Source organism: Xenopus tropicalis, chromosome 5 (assembly GCF_000004195.4).
Source record: "Xenopus tropicalis strain Nigerian chromosome 5, UCB_Xtro_10.0, whole genome shotgun sequence".
Classification (NCBI taxonomy): Eukaryota; Metazoa; Chordata; class Amphibia; order Anura; family Pipidae; genus Xenopus; species Xenopus tropicalis.
This window is the reverse complement of record NC_030681.2, coordinates 95,385,660-95,411,431: the sequence shown is the minus strand read 5'-3', so window position 1 is coordinate 95,411,431 and position 25,772 is coordinate 95,385,660. Positions and strand designations below refer to the sequence as shown.

The following is a 25,772-nucleotide window of genomic DNA, read 5'->3' as shown; positions in this document are numbered from 1 at the left end:
TTACAATCAATATGTGCTTGCAAATTAGAGCCATTAAAAAGCTGAGACTTCAAAGCAGGCAGTCCTTATAAAATGTTCTAAACTACAAGTCCTATCTGAAACCCGTTGTTTAAACTACTGATTAATTTTGCGCCATTTACAGGAAAAATTAGGACCAAAATGTATGGCAGCAACCAATTTGAATTTTTGAATCAATGTGATGTTACCAGCAATGGGTATATTTTATAGCTGGAGTCTAAACGCTGCAGATCCTATTACGTAATGCAGATCAATGAGGTGAAAAAACAGAAAAATCAATAAAATGTGATGCACATCATGTCCAACACTTCATATAAAATAGCACCTAATAAATGCAAGGTATTTGAAACTAAATAAATATTACCAGCATTTTGCACCTGCCTCAGGTACCAAAGTATTTTAATACAAATACTAAATGACTTTGATTATAATTATTAATACACTGGCATACAAATTATCTTGTTTTTTTTTGCAGAGTAATGCAGGTAAAAACCAATGGCAAATCTGTAAACAGAAGACTAAGCACAGTGCGCATGTGGGAAGGGGAAAACCACTTTGCATTCTGCCATAAATCCTTCACTTTATTTATATTTTGGCATTAGAGTTTTTTTTATAAACCAACTGTTCAGCCCTCCATCAGTAACTCTGCACTGTGTTCTCATTTAACAAATTTAAATGCTACCTGATGACTCTTTGGTTTACTCATGTTAGAGATATGTTCCCAATTCTTTATCAGTGTGGGCAAGCCTTTGTCTCTTTGATGTTCCCTTTTGCAAAAACTTAGGGTGCATACTGTATCTGTAGATTGATGTGGTAACCTAGCTATATTTCCATGCAAATGGATCTGAAGCACTCAGGGGAGCATGTTCCTGGCATCCTTTCTGAAAGCAAAGCTTCTTCCCACATACACATTAATGGCTTTTTTTCTCGCTATGTTAAAATTAAGTCACGGTATATAAAATAATTTATGGATGTTTCAGCTTACTGTAGGTCGAAGTATTTACCATATTTCATGCACAATTTTTAAAACATATATTTATTGAAGGACAGTGCAGTTTTGGTCTCTGCACTAGAATATCCCCTACCCAGGTCCTTTGTGCCATGCAGGAAAGTGGTGGAGTGTTGGCATTATTTCTGCATTTTCTCTTGGCATCTATCTCTGAGAGCTGCTACATTTCTCCAGAGTGCCCCTGCATATGTGTGGTATGGTGGGCTTTGTTGCAGTTTTTCATGATAATAAAAATGGGGTTCCATATTATATACACCTACTATTGTGTTAATGTAAGTAAATACAGGATGAGCACATGCCCTACACCCTCTATTTCATGCAGTATGGTTGGACACAAAACTAAGGGGCACATTTCCTAAGCAATTTTGAGAAAAAGTTGATTTTTTTAACTTTTTTTTGGCAAAACAAATTCAGCAGGTTTGATCTGTCAAGAACCATTGAGTCCTGTGGAGGCTTAGAATAGAATAGTCAGTGACAGCCTGTCCTTGACACATCTTCATGTGGAAGTTAATCCTATCATTGTTTTCTATTTCACAAATTTTAATGGGAAGTTAATCCCATCATTGTTTTCTATTTTACACATTTTCAAGGAGAAATTAATCCAATCATTGTATTCTATTTCACCCAGTTTCAATTGCTATTTAAACACATTACTGTTTTCCAAAATTGTACGAAACAATTTTATCGGTATCTGTATGGTCAGCTTTAAAATTATATTTAACTTTTTTTTATTGGAGTGCTTTGCGTTCATTAAAATGCTGCTGAAATCCTTTTATAAAGCCCTGTAGCCTTTAGGTAAGAACTGGTTTTGTCTTTTTATCAGTAAATTCTGCAAAAGTAAGAATTAAAAATTAGACACCTACACACAACTGGCATCCAAACTTGCAAAGATACACATTTGTATACTGAGGTCACTATGAAGCACAGGAAGGAGTAGAAAGCATGGAGTAGTAACATGGACACCATGCAAATCTGCATGGTGAGCCTTTAGCTTTACAAGCAGACACAGGAGTGTGTTAGTGACTCTCTGCATTGACCGATTATTTATAATTAATAATAAGAGATACAGTATGTGTTTTCCAGATCCCATTTGGTGTCTCTATCATTTAAAAAGTTTACTAGTGGCATTCAGAATGGAAACTTTCCACCTTAGTTGCCATAGGATTATATTTGATGATAGTCAAGCCAATTATTCACATTTTGAACAAATAGTAGTGAGCATTAGCATTATGATCAACCCTGTCCCCTATACTGAATGCTAATGTGCTAAGACTATACTGTTGCATCTGAAGCAATGCTTACAGAACTTTATCTATTTCAGTGTTAAAAGTTAATGCTTGCATATGCTAGATCAGGAGTGGCCAAGACATTGATCGTGGTCCACCAGTCGATCCCCCGTGGATTTCCACTCTTTGTTGCACCTGAGGAAATAGATTAATTGTTTTCATGATCATGAAGATGGATATCTATATCACAATAGGACCAATGCAATCTTAAATAATTATAATTAGGGAGTGGACATTAGAGGAACACTTTTCGTTCTTTTTTACTTATTTGTATTTGTTTAATGAAAATATAAAAAGTAAAATGCTTATTTATTTTCTGCAATATCTGTGAAGGTGTTAGAGGCTTAACTTGCAGATTTAATCTTACCTAAGCTTTTCTGGCTAATTCCCTTATTACTTCCTGTAGGTTTCCTATTATGTTCTAACAATTCCCTAGGTTTTTCATCAATTGTACAAAGATATATCATAAATCTATGCCAGCATAATCATTTTCCTGTATTTAGATCAATCCTGGACACTCTATTACATGGGAAATCTAAATCATACCCCAGAAATGACAGAACCATCAGAGGTGCTCAGTTGTGCATCTTCTGGCTGAAATCTGCTCCGCTCTGGGGAATTAGAAGGCCATAACAGCATATTCTCTGTGTATGACATCCTTATTTCTGTATTCTTGTGCACAAGTTTGTGACAAGCTGAAAGACTGGATATGTGTAGTTGTATGTGTCTGTAAATCACATAAGCAAGTGGGTATATGCATATGTGCATTTTTTTTATCCTTTAGATTGTAAGCTTCTGTAAATCAGCCCACCCATTTTATTTAGTTACCCATGTTTATTAAATCATTGTAAGACCAATGTTTCGTACAAATTAATGTAAAGCCCTTCTTGTCTTGCTGGTGCTATACAAATAAATTATAATAATGATGATGCTGTGTGAGAGATAATTTGAAAATGTAAAATATAAATATACATGCACAGTCATGGAACTTTGGGGGCCCAGGACCCCACTACTGAGGAAGCAGACCCGGGCCCCCCACGTTCCTCTGTAGTTATGCCACTGTGCATACATTTGTCCTAGTTTGGGCTTGAAAATGTGTGTGCATATGGATGTAATTGTGTGTGTATATATGTGTTTGAATATTACAGACATAAGGGTATATGTGTAGCTACATTTTAATCTTCACAATCACCCCTCTCCATCAATCTGTTTATTTACCCTTAACAAACTTTTTCTTTCTGTACTTATCATGTTTGCCCCAACCCTCTGTTTACTTCCTACCCCCAGATATAAGTATATAAATACATTTTTACTCTCCCACACCTCTCATTCACTATTACCTTCTTCCTCAGTATATTTATTTTATTCATTTCTTATCTGTTCTCCTTTGTACTCACTTCCACCTTATAATAATAATAATAATGGATACTGTTATTATTCTTTTTTCCAGGAACACCAGATAGTTATTTAAATTATTATAAAAACATGGAGAACAAAAAGGAGACCCTTTTCTTTAATAGTAATTGTGCACAACATTCAGGAAGGGTCACACTTGCTAACCTTGTTAAAGTTGGGGGGCTGGGTTGTGTGTATTATCATTTCTTCTAAAAGTTGTTGTTGCATGTTGTGGGTCCATTATTTCTCATATAGCATGCTTGAGGGCCAGATTGAATTAAAATGTTTATGTCATACAGTGTCATAATGACTGGGGGCCATAACAACTCTTTGTAAGCCACATCCAGCCAGCAGGCCTTCAGTTGGACAGCCCTGCCTACCAAACCAAGGGATCTGTTCATTATTAGTCAAAATTAGGAAAGGCAGTAACAACATCATTCATATTTCTGGTGCTGACAAGGAGGCTTAAATTATACAACAAGCATCTCCATGAAATTACTTCTTTCACACAGCTAGAGGTGATGAACTACATATATTTCTCTTTAACAGGGATCCCTCTCATTAACCTACTTTCTAGAGTTAATTTGCACATAATTGTTTAAAAACTAGGCTACATATTCTAGATAATTATCAACACTCTTATGATTTTTAGATTATGTTTGCATTATATTCGCTCTATCCAATTTTGGGTTAATGTCTACCATGCAAATTAATTCAACATAATACAAAATTATTTCTTTAAATTATGAATAAGATGCATTGTTATTCTGCATAAAAACCTGTCAAAATAGTTATACAATGTAATATTGAATTAAAGTAAATCCAGATCAGTATAATTGACCTTGTCTGGCCTTTGTCCTGGCTAAAGCACAATGGCAAGGATTAACCTCCATCCATAGTGGATTGTTTGAATAGTAATAATAAAAACAATGTACACTTTAAGTGTGTAGGGATATAAGGATTTACACATTATTTTATAAAATGTTCATCAGCTTTAGAACAGATTAGGTACATTATATAAATATATATCATTTATATATACTGCTCTATATATATTTATATATATATATATACTGCTCTATATATACTGCTCTATATATATTGTTAGAATGCTGTTCTTTTAAATATATATAGAGCAGTATATATAGAGCAGTATATCATTTATATATATATTGCTCTATATATATTTAAAAGAACAGCATCCTAACAATATATATTTTTTTGTAATTGGATGAAAAATGTGCAATATAAAAGAAAAATAAATGCAGTTATATTACTAATGTTATAATTTATGATACATAAATAATTATGCCATATAGCCATTATAGGAAGTTCATTTCTGATGGTGCAAATACTAAACAGAGCATGACAAAGGGTGACAAAGTACCCATTATTCTTTTTAACTGCGTCATTAATTTACAATAACAAAGTTGTGTATGTGCGTTTAAATGTTTGGGGGAAGGCAGCAGCCTGGGGTAGTGCCAGCAGGGATCAGATATGGACTGGCTGAGCCCACCAGGTTTTTTCCGATGCCCCACCAGCCCAGTCTGACCCTGCTCATGATAACACACCTTAATTTCAATAAAAAGCCTTTACTTTTTTCCTGGCAACAGCTTATTTGAACAAAAGTGAGAATGGGCTAAGGCTGCTCTCCGTTCCTCATCTGCTAATGCTCCATCCAAAGGTCAAGACGTGGTATAGACAGATGAAATTTTCATTTTGGACAGGCTACCTGCAATTCAATAGGATCATAGGATGATCTTGGTCTAAACATGCATATTTGCTTAAAATTGGGCAGACTGGCCGATCAAATCTGAGTATACACAGGGAGATTCGTTTGCTTGGCAAGGGTGCCTAATAAAAGTAAATCTTTGCCCTGTTTGACCTCCCAATAGGTGAACCAAATTAGTTTGATAGTTTGAATCCTGTGCCAACAGTCAAATTACATATTGGGGCTGTGCAGAATGTTAATGAATATTGTCCCATGCTTGAATGATCAGTGTTAGCTTGTCTTTCTTACCCAGGTAATTCTGTGTATTTTCCATATACTGGAATATTGTGCCAACAGTAAAGACAATACTTCTTTTTTAAAAAATCATTCAGCTAAACAGTAAGAGGTATGGAAAATGCAGGTAATATTTACACACTTCTACTTGGAATTATGTAACTTGTACAACTAGAAAATGGTCTAAATGAAATACCTGAGAGTACATAGTACAAATGTTCCCATTGTATAACTAATATTTTAAACTAACATGATAATGCATTTGAGCTGGGCCCTTACCTAACTTAAGTAAATTTAGTTAATTAATTAACAGACGGTGTAACAGTGTTGTACCCCCCTTTTTGGCACTAGGAACAGATTACAGTTATCAAATACAGTTCAGCTATTCAGATGCAGACAACATATTTAATTCAATCATTACACATTATTTTACAATTAGACTGTGCCAACAACATTACAGACTCCATATAAAGCACTTTGTACCTTGCAACCTTTAAAGAACATGTAAATTCTCACACAAAAATGTAATTAGAAAACAGCCTCTTTGAAATGTTTAAATACCTGCCACTCCTGTTGTTCAAAGATTAATAGTAATGCTGCAGCATTCCCTTAATCACTTAGGACTCCTCCTTCTGTAACCCCCTCCCTTAGGAATTGACTTTGGCTCTTGGCTAACTGAGCATGTTCAGTTCTGAGCATGTGAAGGGATGGCACGGCTGGTTTCTATAGAAACTATGCTCTAGCTGGGCACTCTGCCAAAGAAACATGTTTTTTCTCCTAAACACCCATCCTGGGCTCAGTTTAACTGTTAGAGGCCACAATCCAAGCACGACTTTTCATCAAAGTATTTTCTGCCTGTGTAAGCCTGCATTCTTCACTGCATGACTTTATAGCACATATGTGCTGTTTGCAGATGTAAATGTCACTGAATATGTGTGAGAGGGAAAATGGCCGCTGGGTGAAAGCTGCTATTAATAATAATTCATAATATTATTGCTATTAGAAGCAGTATCTGTCTGGGTGTTTATATTCTCTGGACTTCTAATATTGATTCCTGAAACAATGTAGTAGAGACATAGTTAGTTCTTTAGAGAGAGATCTGAGTAAATTAAAAAAACTGGGCAGCAACTGCCAAATGAGGTTGATACTGATAAAGTCAAGGTGAAACACTTTGGTATAAATAACATAAATGGTAGTGTACTGGGGGCGTTCTATTTAGGAAAATTTGGGGATGTTTATGTACAACAGACTGTGCAACTCTAGGCAGTAGGGATAATTTACAACTTCAGATACCGCAATTACCGAATTGCCACATTCAGCAATTAACTTTCAATGCACTGCAGAAGTTGTATATCCAGTCTGCAATCTGCTTCATTATTACTGTTTAGAGCTAGATTAAAATTAGTGTCTACCTTGCTGTGTACAGTATAATGCAGCAAGCAAGCAGAATAAAATTCTTTGTAGAACCCAAGCAGTAGATGACATGCAGGCTGCATTTCCTGAGCAGCCCACTTGTATTGCTGGTGAACAGCTTCTTTTTTCAACTGCATTGCTGGCCAAAAGCCAGTGCTGCAGAATAAACACCTTGGTAAGCTATATCTGATAGAGCCACATTAGGCAACATAGTCAACCTTGTTGATTGGGCCTTAGTCACTCTTAAAAGCGCTCTTCACTCTCAACCTTTATAAGCCATTCAAGAGACATAATCACTCTAATTACTCTATGGCAAAATCACTGTGTGTAAAATATTCCCAGATCTGCTCACTCCTTTATTTAAAATCAGTCTGTGCAATTTTTAATAGACTAGTGATCAATAGCAGGTGCTGTTACCAGATAGCTTTGCCCTGAATGATCTTTGCATAGGGAAGTGACTAACCCATATGTGTCAATGAAAGCATAAGTGTGTATCAGCTAACATAAAAATAAAGGAACATAGAAATAGAAGTATGTCCCAGATCACATGACTTCTCAGGTAAAGGAATTAGAAGAAAAGGTAAATTAGAAATGAGGAAACCACAGGAAAAAAGACAAACAAAAGAAACCCTTTTTGTATATTGCAAATAGAGGAGAGTTTGCGTGACACATTATGTGATCTGTTGCTGTAGTCTAGTTTGATTTAGTGGGTAGAACATGGACTAACTTATGCTGGGCACATGCAGGCAAACAATGTCACCCATTCTGGCAAATCTTCAACCGAATTAAGCAGTATGAAAAGATTTCCCGCAAGAATCTGCTCAAAATAAAACAAAATAAAAGACAAGCTGACTAATCCCTTTAACTGTTCATTGTATCAGCATATATATATATTATTGCGTATATTGATGTGTATATGCTCATCTGGCGATGGGATATACTGGCTCCACCTCCTGGCAAAAAAGTCCAAGCTTTATGTATTCATAAGCCCTAGAGTTAATATGATGGAATAAAATTTCTATACATTGATATTGTAAACATGCAACAGTGCATTTTTATAATGTACCCCATAAAATAATTTATCAAGATAATGCAATGGCAACAAAATATATCAAACAGTTAGTAGATCTGGCTCTAAATGAATTTTTTTCCATACCGTTATCAGGATATGGTTCTGCTCTACATTTGGTTTTTAGATAAGGACTTTAAGTTCCTTTGCTCTCCAGTGAATCTGCCCACCACCCACTATGGTAAGCAGAGGGCAAGTCTCAGAATCACTTCACTATGGAACAAGATGAGGAAGGAGTTTCATCCCAGCCTAAGGGATGCTGGGAAATGGTTTGCCATAGTAACACGGTTTTCTTTCTGTGTCTGTGGAATCAGGTATAACTGTGTGAAAACAAATGCCTTTATATTTATATCTAGAAGGTCAGATAGTGTCTATGCACCTTTAACATTAGCCCAATTGGATGGGAAAAAGAGGGGTATATTCCCCTTTTAAACCATTTATTGTCAGTTCTGACATGTGCATTACTGCCATGTTGAACAAGTAACTGGAATATAAGATTTCTTGTGCAAAAACTGTTTTGCATGGGTGAACTAAGCCAAGTTTTAGTTATGGATGGAATCATTTGACAAAAGGCAGCTTAGTAAATATGAGCCTGCACTGTTTGCTTGTTCTACTTACTGGCTTCCGAGTCGGAGTGACTTGCACTGACTGATAGAATTCTGGCTGAACCCGGCTGCTTTTCTTGATTTTCCTTTTTCGTAGTGGTGATGGGGTTTCCTGGTCACTCTGTGGAATCTCCAACGGAGGCTTTGCTTCCTCAACCCGAGCCCGTGTGTATCTCCTTAGATGACGAGGACTTGGCCTGAATCCCTAGAAGAGTACCAGAAATATCTGGTTTATTTGGCATGCAAGGTGAAAAGAAAGTATGGACTGCTAGTATGCAGACAGTATACTGTGGAAATCAGCTGCTAAACACACCCAGGTTAAAGGTACTGAATTAGTGTGCAAAGCATATGTGCAGAAAAGCCCTTGGTTATGACATTTTTATGGATGTATAATTTTCTTATCAGCACATGTAATTCGGAAAAGAGACTTTCAGTCCTGTGATTATATAATCTTTACTAAATATATAACTATCCCTAATGAAGGAGAAGGGAATAACTGCATTATAATTATGGTAAACTGCATTATTATAGTGTATAAGGTAAATAAATGTGATTTTCTATATGAATTATAGCTCCCATTTAGATATAATATTTGCAATTAAATAAAAGAATAATGTGATAAATAAAACATTAAAATACACTAAACTTTAGCTGCTAGACTGTTATATTTTTTGCCTGTGTTAGTTGTCAGATGACACTGATTAAAAGAATATTATGCTATACAGTTGAAAACCATGTGTTTATTAGAGCAGCTCTGAGGTTAAAATATTCATTTATATTCTTATTTAAACTTATATTCTTATTTAAACAATGCAGCATTTTTTCCAAAAAATATGGCTGGTTTGTTAAAATAACTCACTTGCATGTGGTTTGGTGCAAACTGGATGCACTTATAAAGAAACCTTTGGATGGTGTCACTTCTAGCAGGCAGTAAGAGCACCTCTCTCTCTTTTTATATATATATATATATATATATATATATATATATATATATATATATATACATAAATATATATATATAAACATTACTAGATACTAGGTATGCCTGTAGAAGAATCTTTCCCTATAATACTAGCTTATAGTAAGCTATGACACTGTTTGAGAGCTATGATATGTTTTGAGAGCTAAATGCAAGTGTTAGCTTATCTACAAATGTTTTCATTCAAGACAAGAGAAGGCCCTGTTTTCTTTTTTACCACATCACACAGATCCCTCATATAACTTGCTTATTTATCAATTATCCATTAATCATATAGCACCAGTATGTGTTTTGCAGCACTTTACAGAGATTATACATCAGTCACATTAGTCCCTGCCCCAGTGGAACTTACAATCTAAGGTCCCAGTAAATCCCACTTACACTAGATCAGTTTTATCAGTAGCCCTGAATGTGGTTGGAGTGTGGGAGAACAAAATCGTAACGGAGCTGCACGCACAAAATTTTTCAGGGAGATGCACCCTCCCTTTGTCAGGAAACAGACCCAAATGCATACCATGCAAGTCCCACGGAAGGCTTGCGCCAATGGAATTTACTATATTTACAGGCGTGCGGTAAAGATAATTCTGTTTGGAGTTTGGGAGAAAACATGAAGGCATGGGGAAAGCATACAAAAGATAATATGCAGTTTGAATCAAACTCGGGAAAGAGCAATACAAGGCAGAAGTGCTAACCCCGGAGCCACTATGCAGCCCTTTCTACACTATTGGTTTGGGATAGTCCTCCTTTGCTTTGCATTGCTATCTTATTGCTGTTTGCGTACATGACTTTTGATCTCATTCATCATTCCAAGGGCACTGTTATCCACTCCTCCCTGCCAAAGAAAGGAATTCCATTCCATTGGCACACTATGTACACCAAATGTCAAAAGTACAAGCTTGACAAGCAAGTGTAAGGAGTGCCGCTACATCATGTAAAGACATTACTTTTACTGATACTGGAAATATTGAATAAAAAAATACATCAAAGGCATTAAAGACACAAGTCACAGTTCTACCTGCATACCTTTAGGGGTTATTTCCCCCCGCATAGCTGATGTCTAGAAAACAGGGCCAGCATAAGTTCTAGCCTCAAAAACATTATAATTTTGTTCCGTGAGGTAAAAGGAGGTACAAAAAAATATATTGCTTTAAGGCTTCTTTACTAAAGTTTGCAAGTCTCATGTTTTCTGCTCACAATGCACTTTGCACTCCAATATTTTTTCCTGCCTCTAAACCCTAAACCCTAAACCCATACCTCATTTATTCCTTTCTCTGTGAAATGAATGTTTCACTTCTCTGATGTTTTTTAATCTCATAGGGGGCACTTCTCTGGGTTTCACTTGGGGACCGCTAACTTTCACTGCTATCAGAAAATATACTTAAACCACTACATTTAGAATACCTATACTTTTTAGCGTGCTTCCCTGTGCATACTGATTACCTGAAAGGGAAGAATGCCCTGTTGCTTAAACAGTGATGCTGCTCTTTAATCAAATACCTTCAGAATGTTTTTTCAGGTTTGGATATATAAGTTTCTGGAGAATGATTGATTTGGAACACATAGCGCTTGTGTGTGGGCACAGTCAAGAGACTAGATGTGCATACCTACGTGATGAGTTGAAATGAACGGACACTTACATTGAACAGGAGCTTGGACAGTGTAAACACTTCAGAGCAATGACTGTATTATGCAGCATTCATTTATATCTTGGCTTTGCAGATTCCAGCTGTGTATCAACTGAACCTATTTATAAAGTTTAATAAAGTGTTGTTTAAACACTTTTAGGGTGAGCACTTATTTGCAGAAAATAAAGGCTCCAAAAAAAGTTAATACAGGTATGGGACCTGTTATCTAGAGGTTTTGCAGATAAAAGATTATTCTGTAATTTGGATCTCCATACTTTGTCTACTAAAAATAATTAAAAACTTAAATAAAGTCAATAGGATTTTTAAAAACTTGAAAAAAAAAATGGAGTCTATGAGAGATGGCCTTGCCTTAATTCTGAGCTTTCTGGATAATGGGTTTCCGGATAATGAATCCTATAACTGTACCTGTAGAAATAATATGGAAAATGGTGTTTATTTTATTTAAATATGCAAATGCTTAATTGTGTACATTTCTGTATTTCATGTTACCTTAGGAAACTATTTATGTATTTTTTTGTAAAAAAAAAAAACAAAACTTGTCTCTCTATAGGACAGACTTCCATTTACAGATTAGTTGAGCAGAGTGGATTGGCAGTACAAAGACGGTTACATAGGGACCTCTGATTCTCCAATGTGATCCGGCAGCTCAGTAGCATTTCACTGAAGAAAATGCCTCAGCTGATAGAAGAGTTCCAGAGACATCATTGCTAATATCCTTTTTGTCTCAAAAAGGACAGCGGTTGTAAAACTTAAAAAAGCTTTATTCAAAGATCAAGACTTGACCAGGTTCGGGGCATAAGCACCCGGACCTGTAGTCTAATCTGGTGAGTGTTTAGCTTGTTACAAGAAACCACTTATAGTTCATCACTACATAAGTGTATAAGTGAATAGGAACGACTGGGAGCCTCCGCATAAATCGAGTGAAGTATAATATCCTTTTTGGTCTTATTTCAAGAGACTGTTTGAAAATCAGCCAATCTTATTCTTGGCACTCTACCCCACCCGTGCCTTTAATGTAATCTTAATTCCAGATTACCTGGTGGAAGTCAAGTGTCCTAAGATTTGTAGACAAGTGTAAAATGAGTCATTTATCTTGCTCCATAGAGAACTACTTAGCTAAGTCACTCAAATAGTATGCTGTCACATATACCTCAGTAAACATATTTTCTGCAAAAGCACCCCTTTCTGCCAAAATGGTTGCATCCTTAAGAGGTGCCTCTGCTGCCTACCCCTTATTCTGTCCCTGGCCCAGGAATCTTGGACATGAAAGCCAAATGAGCACTAAAACTGCAGCAGCTAGGGATGTTTCTGCAAACCCATGTGAAAACATGTGCAATAGTACACAATCTGTGACAATCTGTACACAAATGTGAGAGATTTTCTTGTGTATTCTTGCTGGTTATTCACTAAAAACGTAGGGGGCAATTTAAACCAATGGGCTCATCATCATATGTTTAAATGGAAATTGATCTATCACTTCACTTACTTACACGTTCTTGAGAATTCTTGAAAGGTCATATTGGCATATTGTCAGGCTGACAAACCACCTGTGTGCTTAAAAAAATCTTCTCATTGTGCCTGCACCCAAAAGCATTGAATCCACTCAGGTGCAGGCACATGCATCCGGCAAACGCCAAGTCCCACTTGGTGAATATTGGCTGTGTGGATTCAGTGCTTCTGGGTACAGGCACCATATTTGCCAGATATTTCAAGCGTAGTAATGTGAAAAACATTTTCTGGGGCAGTTTATGCTGAAGAAAATGTGAGTGATAAATGATAAATATCTAAAAAGTGAAGAAACACTCCACAGCATTTGGCTTTATTGCTAGAAAGAATACTTGTGTTTGAAAATGCCAGTGGCTCAGTAGTAGTACTGCTGACTTTCAGCACTGCAGTCACTGACTTGGGCATTATCTTCCTGTGTTTGTGTGGGTTTCCTCTGAGTACTATGTTCGCCCCCTATACTCCAAAGACATACAGATAGTAACCTATCTGTATGTCTTTGGAGTAAAGGAGGAGAACATAGTCTGACATCTGATAATATTGCCCCAAATTAATGTGGTAGGACCTTGGACTTTTCACTCCACTTGGGCAGGAACTGATGTGAATGATTAACAATTCTCCCATGGGGCTGTATTGCACCCACAGCCTTGCATACTACAGCGTAGACTGGATTTAGCATAGGGTGCAAACAGGGCTGTTTTGGTCTGGTGCTGGACCTCTGCGTGCCTACAGGCAGATGCGCAATGACATCAGCGGGAGTGACGGCATGACTTGCTGCTGTGTGCCAGTGCGATTTTATCCACCTTTGTGCTTTAGCATTTGCCTTTTGGGGATTTGATAAGTGACACCAGTCATGTCAGAATAAATAGTAATATATTGTTTTTTGGTACTGGTGCTTTTAAAAGGTTGGTTAATAACTTCAATGGAAAAAGAGAGGGTCTTACTGTCTAATAGTGGGATAATGCACTCCAACATATTATAAATATGAATGAGAAAATCTTTGGTGACAGGACAAATAAAGGCTTATGAAAATAGATGATGCTGTATAGATTTTAAATCTAACAAAGGTACTGAACTAAAAGAATTTGAAAAGAGAAGCAACACAGGGTGACTTATGAGTGCAGTAAAGGAATCTGGCAGCTTTAGTTTGCAATGATTTGACTGAAGGGTGGGTATTATCAGTGAGTCAAAGAAATATTGGTAGAATCTAGTGTGAGAATGATAAAGATACAGTATACTACAGAATAGGAAAAGATATGTGATGCCTATACTGATTTTACAGAGTTTTTATATACAGTGTGCATTGTGTGGGCACCTGTTTAAAGTGATACTGACAGCCAATTAAAAAATTTTTTTTACACCTGCTGTTGTGTTTTAATTTGTATCAGCTTTAAGTTTCTTCTAAACTAAATCTGCAAAGTTTTTTCGCTTCATAATTATGGTAGCACGAATTACAGACCCACGGAGCAGCCATGTTTGTTCCCCTCTTCCGGGTTTTAATTTAAATGCCTCCCACGTGAATAAATATGCCCAATCACAAACCTGCAACGCCCCTTCTGCTTTCAGCCAGTATGTGATAAGCTCAGCTCCGTTGTCTATGTGTAATGGGGAGGGGGGAGGGAGAGCCCTTATAAGCAGGCACTGGAGAGCTTAAGCTGGCCGGCTATTTAATTGTTCGTGGGAAGAGCAGAGAGGGGGCACAGTCCTTTGAAGTAGGCAGGCAATGGAAAGGTCAAGCCTGCCTGCTATCTAGTTCACAATGAGATGCGAGGAGTGAGTGAGGGAGGGGGAACTCTTTGAAGCAAACAGCAAGCTAAATCCTCCCAGTTTATGACGTAGTGCTTTTGACAGATTGAGAAGCTACAGTCGGGTACAGGATCTTCAGTAGGATTTATGTAGAGAAACAGGACTTTTAGGAAAAACCAGTCAACATGACCTATAGGTAGGTTTGGAAGTAGGTTCATATTTTTAAAAGATTTTTTTTGGTGTCAGTGTCACTTTAACTGCTGTTCAGCGCTGTCTGAGATTCATTCTCCAGCTATTTTTCCCCAGAAACATTGTTATGCCAATTCATTAGCAGAAACCAGAAACGCATATTTACATCTACAGTAAGTGACCTAATTCAATAATAAGGTTCAAGGAATGGGTAAAATGGGTAGTTGTTTAGGCAACTAACTACAATGGACAAAAAAACTAGATCAAACTGTAAGACATTCTGATAGCTGAAGTGAAGATTATATTCTTCTTCTAACAGTTTATTATAACATAACACATATTTATATGTGTGTTAACAGTTGACTAAAAAGGGTAATTAATTCTGATATATATATCTACCTACTGTTCTTAACCCCCTTTTTTATCGATGACAGCCCCCTGGGCAACGAGCCAGGGGGGCTGTCATGTCGGCCCTGCGACGTGATCGGCGCAGGGACGACCCACAAGATGCAATCGCATTGTGTCTGCTGCTTGTTACAGAATTGGAATTACACCAAAATTCTACCATATTTTGAAAGCTTAGGTTGTCCTCAAAAAAACTATATATTGTTTTCCTGGGTAAACTAAAAGTCTCCCTGAGGAAAGGCCCCTAAACTGAAATAGTGCAAAATATTCAAAAACTGTCTGGCAATGCAAGTTCCGCTTTGACCAAAATGGCTGGCAGTGAAAGGGTTAAACAGGTGACCAGTAAAGGCTACCTACTGATTGGTTATTAGACCTGTAGCAAATGTAGCACCAAATATTACATTTTCCAAACATACAGAATGCCTATTATACATAAAGGACTGCTACTTTTTTGTGGGAAAGAAAGTATTAAGAATGCCAGGACAATTCCCAAAACAAGCAAAAAAAAAAAGCTACTGTAAACTTCAGATGCCAACTGTATATTTTCTTAAAACTATATGTTATACTTTATATAATATTACAAATTGTTTTCAGTATCAAGTGAGTGCACACTATTGCTATGCCTTGACTACAGTAAATGGATGCAGTGAGAGGGTGCTTTACTGATTTTTTCAAATTGAATACATAGCTGAGAGTATAAAGCTTACCACAGTATAAATGAAGATATATCTTACGTTATAGCAGGTATAACTGTATAGTTTTTTCTGTGCTAACCTGCATATGTGCAGTTTGGTATGACTAGCATGTTCTTGTACAACTGGAGACCAGCGGGCTGGATGTGGCTCTCCAAAGGATTCTTATGGCACCCAGCCTGCTTAAAGACTCCATAGACTTGACTGTATGACATCATATTCCATTATATCCATTTAATTCAACAGCACATATATCTGGGTGTTACTAAAATTCCTTTGGACTATCCTGCCAAAATTTGGGATAGGATAGAGCCCTGCAAAAAAACCTGCTCTGCCACCCAGTAGGACAAACCCATGAACTGGCAGTGGTGTCACAAATTGGAATGATCACCAGGGAGCTCAGGTTTTTTAAGTCTTATAGCTGCCCACAGCCTACATAATTTCCTCCACTGGGAACCTGCACACTGCCCACACAGTCAGGTCCTCAGGGCTTTTTTGCCTGAAACCTGACCAGTTTGTGGATATTCTTTGATTACCTAACCTATAATAGAAGTGTCACACCACCATCTTCTTTTTCTTTCTGGATCTTTTCTACATTCTGGTCTGGGTAAGTATGTACAGTAGGGTGAAAAGAACTTGAAGCAAACAAAAAGCTGGCATTTCATGTCACATGGGCACCTGGTGTGGAGTCACAAAGAAGAATGAAGAAGCAAAAGCATTACAGGCCTTATTTACAATCAACCATTTTCTTGCACTTTGCACACTGCATGGTATATAGTGTAAGTAGCCACAGGCCTCTGTATTTCATTTTTTCCTGGCACTCAGTGCAGACAGCAGCAAGTGCTCTGTATGGGTAATGGAACCCAGTAATATTTGCTGCTGGGTGGATGACAGATCTTCTGAAAATGACTTGCCATGGTATAACATTAAGATCACTGCAAGTAAAACCTATTACTCACAATGTTCTGGCTGAATCGCAGAAAACTGTGAAGGGAGGCAATTTCCCACTACTAAGCCAGATCGCCATGAGTAATAGGTTTTACTTACAGCAGTCCTAATGTTAGACTATAGCAAGTAATTTTAACGTTAGTACATGTGCCATCATCCTATGGGAGCAATAAGGGGCACATTCTTGCGCTTTTGCACTTCTGCCCACAGGGTTTGTAAATTACCTCTTAACCTTTTCTTTCAAAATACAAATTCCACAGAAAAGAGAATTTCAGGATAGGATTTGCTATTTATTAAAATTAGAGAATTTGTGTAGGTTCTGAAAACATCTGCAAGGCACTGTAAATGTATATATCAGATGCACTCCAAAAAGATAAAGCAACTGCCTGGGTACAGGTAGAAAAATAATAAAGAAAGCAAATATCAACTATACTCACAGGTCTTAGTTTAGTATTATTCATTACCACACCATATTATATTACCCAGAATATATACAGAAAGCATATTTTTCTATAAACACACAGCTGTGTGCCAACCAATTTTGAATCCAGTCCTGGTTTTTTTTAGGCCTGAATTTCTCTTCACACTAAATGATAACATGAAATAAGTTCTCAAAAAGGACTGGAGTAAATCATTATATCTATCATGACATGGGGTTGGTTGACAGCTCTGTACAAATGCATTGCTCACATATAAGCAGAAAACATAATGGGGGTAATGACATTAAAGTTGCAAAGTTTGTTATATGTCAGTCACCTACAGTAACTAATCAGAAGGTAGCATTTACCTGTTTGATAGCAAACAGCTGATTGTTGCTATGGTTTACTATACCTGGAGAAACTTTGCACTTTTTATTATATTCCCCCTCTAACCTTTTTTTTTTCAAAGTCAAACTCTGTCCCACTCTACCCTGCTTCTAGGCTGAGTACGCACATTTAGTTATTGTTTTTTACAGTTGCAGTTCTTATACTTAGATGAAGAACCGAGGAATGAGGAAGAAGATAAGATACACCAATTGATATAATAAAGGCAGTAAAAGTCACTTGAACATTATATCTTACAGTATATGATATTTACCTAGATACGACATAAGCCACAAGCAGTTATGTTATCTTGATAAAGTTTCAGCAGTAATACACTAAACATTAAATTGTACATGTTTAACATACACTGACTGAATATACCATCATTACAAAAAGCAAGAAAGGGGTCACTGCTTCTTAGTAAAAAACATTTATATCAGTGGGGCCAAAGACCAAAATCACACCCCAGTGGGTAAGATTATTCAGGGGGAAAAAACAATCAACAATACCAAAAAAAAAATATCCCCAAAAGAAAAGGCAACCCCCTAATAGAAACTGGTCTCAAAATGTAGGTTTCCAATAAAACAGCACATCTTTATTGGATACAAAAAAAAGGGCAAACTGAAAATTCAGGAATATGATGCACAAAATATCACCATAAATACTTAGCAGTAATTATAATGACAGAATACACCACATACAGTATACAGGTACTCAAACACAGTCACACATGAGTATATATGAGTATAACAATAAACGAATAAATGTTTTTAGTGGGGAGTGGTAGTGAGCACCCAGGAAATCAAGCAGGTATTGAAAGATTAACAAATTAGTAAAAATATAACCACGCCAAGTGTGTGCCTTACAAATGCCTAAGCCTGAGATTAGCCTGTTTCCAGCAGCCCAACGCACAAAAAGCGAATAAAACGAAGGACGAAAATCAGCCTCTACGCTGGCACCAGCATTCTTCTTTGCCTGCACCTGTAACCACTGAATTGGTCCAGGTATAGGAAAATGTGGCGGATATCGGCAAATGCAAGAGTGCATTTCAGAGCAGATATCTGCCAGTGTGTCTATACTGGGGCCAATTCAGTGGTTCCAAGTGAAGGCAAAGAAGAAGGCTGATGCCAGCGTAGGGGCTGATTCTAGGCCTTTGGTTTTCTGAAGGCTGAGAATAAATCCTGTGTAGCATAAGCCTAAATAACATAAATGTTGTACTAGAATAAAAGAAAAAATAATACCCAATATACAAATGAATTTATCTCAGCCCCAGTTTGCATAGGACAGTTTTTGGTTTCTACAGTCAAGGGGATTTTGGTCAGTTCAGTATGCCTTCCTGTAGCTGAATATGTCTGCTTACATTTGCCTTTACTTACTTATGTTGTCTAGGGATATATGTTTTGCTCTCTCCTGAAAGACCTTTTACATAGATAGGGAGCTCACAGAGCAAGGTGATACCTCTGCTGATTTTCAAGGACCACTTTAGTTTTCACAGGGTTATGGATTTATGTCCCTGGGTTAAAACACCTCCAAACTTCCATCCTGCTGTTGTTCCTCTCTTAGTCTATGAATTCTGTGCTGCCCATCATATTACCCTGTGGACAGTAAATATCTAATCTTACTTCTGCACTGAAACTGTAATATTTCCCCCCCCTTTGCTTTTACTTCCTTGAGAATATCATTTCAGGGTTTCAAGTGTACTCAAAGCCTGGATATCATATCATAATCGGATTAATAGAGGCCCTATGTTGTTTTATGTTATGTAATAAATGTTAAATAATTTTATACTCCCTCCAGTCATCTATTTGGATTGAGCAAACACTGGAGTGCCCAGGATTGTCGCCCATTTATACTTTTAAATGTCTTATGTCCAACTAAAGTAAAATAAAGTAGTTGCTAGAATACATACTGTATATAACATTATTTAGTTTGGTAACTTTTAAGAAAACAACACCACAAATCAAATGTGAGAATAGCCCCAGCAAGAGCATGTTAGCTGGCTACAGCACTGTTGTGAAATGGCATATTCTATGGGTGCCCAGTGTTGATTTGTGCTTGTGTTTTCATTGCATTACTTTGGAATTTCTCACAGTAACATACAGCCAGAGGGTGTGACAGTCAGTTAATAGGGATGTAGAGAACTGCAGTGTCATGCAAATATTTGTAGCTGAGCCGATGATTCATTTGTCCATCTATTATGCTGGACTGGAAAAGCTTAGTCCACCAATTTACTGATTTAATACTGGCTAAAAGCTCCATTTTTTCTACAGTGCTGGTTGCCCAGAACAGTAGAGAGAATTTAGCACTACCAGGCCAAGTCACCTTGCCACCCCTGACTAGGGCCGCCATCAGAAACTCTGGGGCCCCTCACAGGTTATTTATATGGGGCCCACCCGTGAACACAAGTACGCAGTACCCAAATATTGGCCACGCCCCTTGTGTGTACAATATAAATAACTGATGTTACTCTATAATAAGCAGTTTATATAAAGAGTTCCATTGATTAGTGTGCTAATAAGTCATTCAGTTTATTGGGGGTCAGTGGAGTTTGCCCTAAGTTTAACCCCTTCCCACCTACCTGCCCCTGCTCTGCGCTGTCATAGCTTGATATGGAAGTTACGCAAATTTTCACATTAGTTACCTTAAATGCGTAAGTTTAGGGACCCCAATAATATTGCTGTGGGGCCCAATAACTAGTAGTCATTAGTAGTTCATAAAAAGAGTAAAAATAGGTCATGTGCTAATAAGTCAGTATTTTAAATAAGGGGTCAGTGGAGTTTATATGTACTGTAAGTTTGTTTGAAAGCAGTGTAAGTTGCGTAAGTGTAGGGGCCCAATGATGTTACTGTTGGGCCCAATAACCAGTCATTCCCCTGCTGGAAAGTTCATGTAGGAGAAGCTGATATAATTCAGTAAATAGATCCCAATATAAACAGCTGATGTTACTCTATAATAAGCAGTTCATATAAATAGTTCATTCATTGGTGGTGAGTGGAGTTTGCCCCTGTCTGCCCCTTTGCTATATTGTCCTTGTATGCAAGTTACCTAGGTTTCTAGGCAAGTCAGTTTCTTAGGATTATAGGCAACCTTTACAAAAGTTATGCAAATTGGGTAAGTTTTAATGTAACCTTATGTATAACTTACGCAATTTATGTATCTTTCGTGACTAGCCCGGGGCCCCCCTTCCAAAGAAGATTTTCACGGGCCCTGCACAACAGTACCCCCTTTCCCCCCCCTGATGGCAGCCCTGCCCCTGACACACACACATGCACTGACCACAGGGGGGAAGGGGTGGGGGTGATGTGAGGAGTGGGTGGTGAGGGGACAAAGGCCCAGACTAGGGGTACCTGCCCTATCATACTCTGCTCCTCCCACCTACCCCACTTCCCTGCGCTACACAAGGAGCCGGGCAGATCATGGGAGGGAAGGGGCAGTGGCAAGTGGGTTAGAGCCAGAACTCTGTGTAGGCAAACAGAAGAGGTACATGCCTAGTGCCCCTCCTCTGCTGTGTCCTAGGCACATGCCTCTTCTGCCGACCTCTAATTCCGGCCCTGAAACAAAAGTAAGAGAGATGCAAAGGAGGAAGTTGTGTCCTGGCTATTATGTTACACTGCTGTCAGTACTCAGCAGCAGCACTAACACCCACCCCAAACCCTAATCCCAGAATCAAATTTTATGAGGGGAGAAAAGATTTGAACAACAATTTTCCACGATGCCAAATTGTACTGGTCATTTTAAAGGGGAACTACACCCAAATATGGCTTAAACTTTTTGAAAATAAAACAATTTCCAACAATTTAGCATTCATTCATCAGTTAGAAAATATGCAGCCTTTTCATGATTTTTAATGTAATAATATGGTTTGGAACAGTTACCGAAGCCTAGCCCCTTGTTCTCCTGCTGATCTGGCTTTAAGAATCAAAAAAGTGTAAAAGTAGCTGACTTTTCTCATTTTGCCTTCAGCCTGTATCCTCCTAATCCCACAATTTCCTGCACATGTCAATAAGGAAAGAACATCACAGTGCAATCCAATGTGGGTTATGTACTTTCCTGAATGCTGTCTGTAATCTGTGGAGAAATTGTTACAATTTGTAACATCAATGTTTTAGTCCCTCCTTTAAATGATGTAGAAAGAGAAGAACAATTTTGGAGCTGGATTTCAGCATAAAAATATGGTATTTATTTATAGTTTTTAAAGGAACAGATTACAGTGATAGTATATCAGTGGTTTCTGAGTTGTGTAGGGATTTTTAACAAATTTTGGTTCGTAAGGTGGAGTTCCCCTTCTAAAAGGCTTTTAATAGGTCAGCATTATTGATATTGATGAGTGGCTAGGGCTGATGGTGCCTTGGTAAACAATCCTAGAACTTGGCACCATCCTGCATCTCAAATATTATTAACCCCCCTCAGATACCTTATAGCACAGAACCTTCTGGTTCTCTGGTCTGTTAACTTAAATCCAAAAAAACCCTGCAGCACAGTGCTTACTGATTTTGCTTGCATTTCTGGAATTAAAGGTTTTCAGGAATAAATCCTTACAAAAACCTAAGCTTACTAACATCCTGCATTTCCAGACCAAGCATTATAGCCAGCACAGATGTCAGGGTAGAAAGCATTAGCTAAGCGTGTAATATACAATTGGTGATTATTGTGCTATGTGGAACGGACCATACAGTCGGTATTTATAGCTTTGTGTAAATGTAATTACCTCTGAACGAAAATGGTGAGATCTCAGGATGGCATCTGCAAAAGGAGAAAAGAAACAACAACACAATCAGCTTCAGACCATCATTTTTGGATTGGATTAACTAGCAATCAATCCTCTTTAAAAAAGGCATGAACTAAATATAAACTGTCAGGGGCAGGGCTGAACATGCACTGGTTGTTTGGCGAATGAAGCAAACTAAGTGACCCACAGTCTGTACTGATTCCAGTTTCTTTCCAAGCAGGGTGGAGACTTGTCTGCCGCAGTCCTGCTGGAAATGTCCTAAAAATGATGCTTAGCAAATGAATCAGTTCACAGGACTGCCACATCTACACTGTGCCACCCCCGCCTCCCAGGCCAGTAAGTAACTGAAGAAACCTGAGCAATACTTAGTTTCTATAGCCATGGGACAGGGGGATTTACCCTATGACTACTGTTGAACTATAGCTCCCAGCATATCCTAATGTGCTCATTTTATTTTCCTTATATAATCTGTAACATGTTAGCTACTGAACAATGTTTAATGTCTTTTTATTCAAATGGAATAAAATAGTGTTTCCACACCAATTTCTTAAGTAGTAGCAATGTACACACACAAACATAGCAAAAACACAATGAACTGATGAGGTAGAAGTATTGTTACATTGGTGTCTATAAAGAATGCCTGTGCTGAAGCATGCAATATGGTGGCTCCTCCGCATATCGATGGCTGGCCTTTGGAGTGTTGCGGTCGCACTGGTGCCATAAGGAAGGGGGTGGCAAATTTCGATATAAAAACTTTATACATGCACAATACAGTTAATTGATATTTTGTAATATCAAACTGCAAGTGTATGCAATAAAAGATATTCTACTTACATTTTAAGCAGACAGTAGATAACGGGACCTCTGTACTTTGTATACCTGTACTACTTTTCAAATTGATAATGGGCCCCACTGTCCCTTTTTTCAGAGGGTGTTATATATATATATATATACATATATATATATATATATATATATATATATTTATATTTAGAAATGGGGATATACGTGATTTGGTTTTGAATTTGTCAGAATCCCAGCACTTTTTGCTTATTGTTCAGCTAAAATGAAATTGAATCCATGTAAAATGATACTGAAGTCATGTGACTCATGTGACAGCTCATGGACAGCTGAAAAGAACATTTTCCTTGCATATAATACTATTTTATAGGTATTTAACTCTAATTTGAATATGAAAATTATGTTTTGAGCTATTTGATAAACATTATGGTTCTGATGCATCCCTACTAAGAAGACATATACAAAGTTGTATATGCAAAAAAAGACAATCCCATTAAGCTGTACCCTCCAGTTTTTATTGCAGGGACAGTATATAGAAGCCATTTGGGAATCCTTGCAGTTTAATCCTGTAGGATGTATTAATACTTTCTAGATCTGGGTTGTTCATTATCCACCCTGTTACTTCTAGCTGGTAAAGGGATGTTGAGAAAACTGAGAGCTTTGGTTTATAAGAGGTATAGGTCCCCCATTAGAGGCATGGTGCAGGCATGGAGAGCTTGGAGCTATAGGTAACTACAGGGCTAATTGGTGGACATTCTCAGTCTAGGTTCGTGGTGCATGTGCAGGCACGACAATCTGGGAGTTGTAGTACAACATTAGGTGAAGGAAGCCAGCAAGTAATACATCCCTGATGTAGATCATGTTTAGTGCACATACCAGGGTGTGTGGTAAATAGGACACAGGGCATGCATAGCATAAAAAGCTTAAAGAGTTTCCTTACATGTCCTACCTCTGCTCCTAGCCCGACCGCCTAACACTGTCTTGATTGCGTGCCTGCCCTTCTGGAGCTTGCGGTGCCAGCAGCACAGGAAGGAGATGGTGGCAATGGTGCCCAGCATGAGCAGCAGCAGCAGAAAGGCGCACTGGATGCTGTAGGGTCTGAGCAACACTAGGAAAGCAGCAGCAATCATGTTGAGTGGTTAGCGCTGTGGCAGCGTCAGATCGCTAAAGCCCCTTGGTTATGAACAGACGGTGCAGACCAGAAGCGCAGAGCTAGTACCATAGGGCTGTGGGATTAGTGGGATGCTTGAGCCCGCAGCGAGTCGCAAGGTACTTCCACATCCCTACAGAAACCCTGTAGCACAGGGAATGCCGGCTGCCTGCGGGCTCTGTGTCACCGGGAGCTGCTGTCTGGCCTCATCTACTGCATCAGTGCAGCACCAAGGGCATCTGATTCCAGTGACTTGATAGCTTCCAAACGAGCTAGGATTGCCCCCAAATAAGGTTTCTCTCCCCTGATCCGCAACACCAGCAGCATCAGCATCAGCAGCTTCCCCAGCTATAGTGTATGGGACTGAGAGGGGATGCTCGGCTCCTCCTTGGATTAGCATTACAATGACATCAGAGCTTCCTCAGTGCTGATGTAGGGAGACTGGGGGAGTGAGCATGGCTGCGGCGGGGACTGCAAGGCATAGAAGTCTGCAGGCAGTGCGTACCACATCAGCATGTCATGGTTTGTATAGGAATACAACATCAACATGTCATGGTTTGTTAAGGCATACATCATCTACTGTACATGGCATGGATTTGTGTAGGAATACATCATCTACATGGCATGGTTGTGTGTAGGAATACTGCATCTACATGGCATGGTTGTGTGTAAGAATACATCATTTACATGGCATGGTTGTGTGTAGGAATACATCATCTACATGGCATGGTTGTGTGTAAGAATACTGTATCCACATGGCATGGTTGTGTGTAAGAATACTGTATCCACATGGTATGGTTGTGTGTAAGAATACTGCATCTACACAGAGTGGTTGTGTGTAAGAATGCTGCAATTACACGGCATGGTTGTGTGTAGGAATACTGCATCTCAATGGCATGGTTGTGTGTAAGAATACTGCATCTCCATGGCATGGTTGTGTGTAAGAATACTGCATCTACATGGCATGGTTGTGTGTAAGAATACTGCATCTCCATGGCATGGTTGTGTGTAAGAATACTGCATCTACATGGCATGGTTGTGTGTAAGAATACTGCATCTCCATGGCATGGTTGTGTGTAAGAATACTGCATCTACATGGCCTGTAGCTAACCCCATGCATTCCATATTACTGAATCAAATATTCAGTAACACCAAGGTCCCACTGTGATTTGCCAAGGATCAGCAATGTTGCTGTATCCAATCTCTCCACAAGCATTATTATTATTACCATGTATTTATAAAGCACCAACATATTCCACGGCTCTGTAAAATAAGTGGGTATAAATGTTAAACATACAGATTTACATAAAAAGCAACCTATAAGTGACACAAGAGGTGTAGAAGGCTGTGCCCAGAAAAGCTTATATAACTACATACAGTA

The 25,772-nt window shown here is 38.2% G+C and overlaps 1 protein-coding gene across 22 annotated transcripts in view; it reads right to left on the bottom strand.

Annotated features, from left to right (window-relative positions):
- dst (dystonin) overlaps positions 1-24,718 on the bottom strand; it is a 281,394-nt gene extending 256,676 nt beyond the window's left edge. For 8 of the 22 annotated variants that reach the window (XM_031903049.1, XM_031903050.1, XM_031903043.1 and 5 more), the window contains exons 1-3: positions 24,182-24,718; positions 22,420-22,454; positions 8,814-9,005 (exon numbers count right to left, since the gene is read on the bottom strand). In XM_031903049.1, coding sequence (XP_031758909.1) covers positions 8,814-9,005; positions 22,420-22,454; positions 24,182-24,371 — 417 coding nt within the window. In that variant the 5' untranslated portion in view covers positions 24,372-24,718. The remainder of the gene's footprint in view (positions 1-8,813; positions 9,006-22,419; positions 22,455-24,181) is intronic. The other 14 variants (XM_031903042.1, XM_031903045.1, XM_031903044.1 and 11 more) reach the window with 5 other exon arrangements.
- Positions 24,719-25,772: the final 1,054 nt, after the last annotated feature.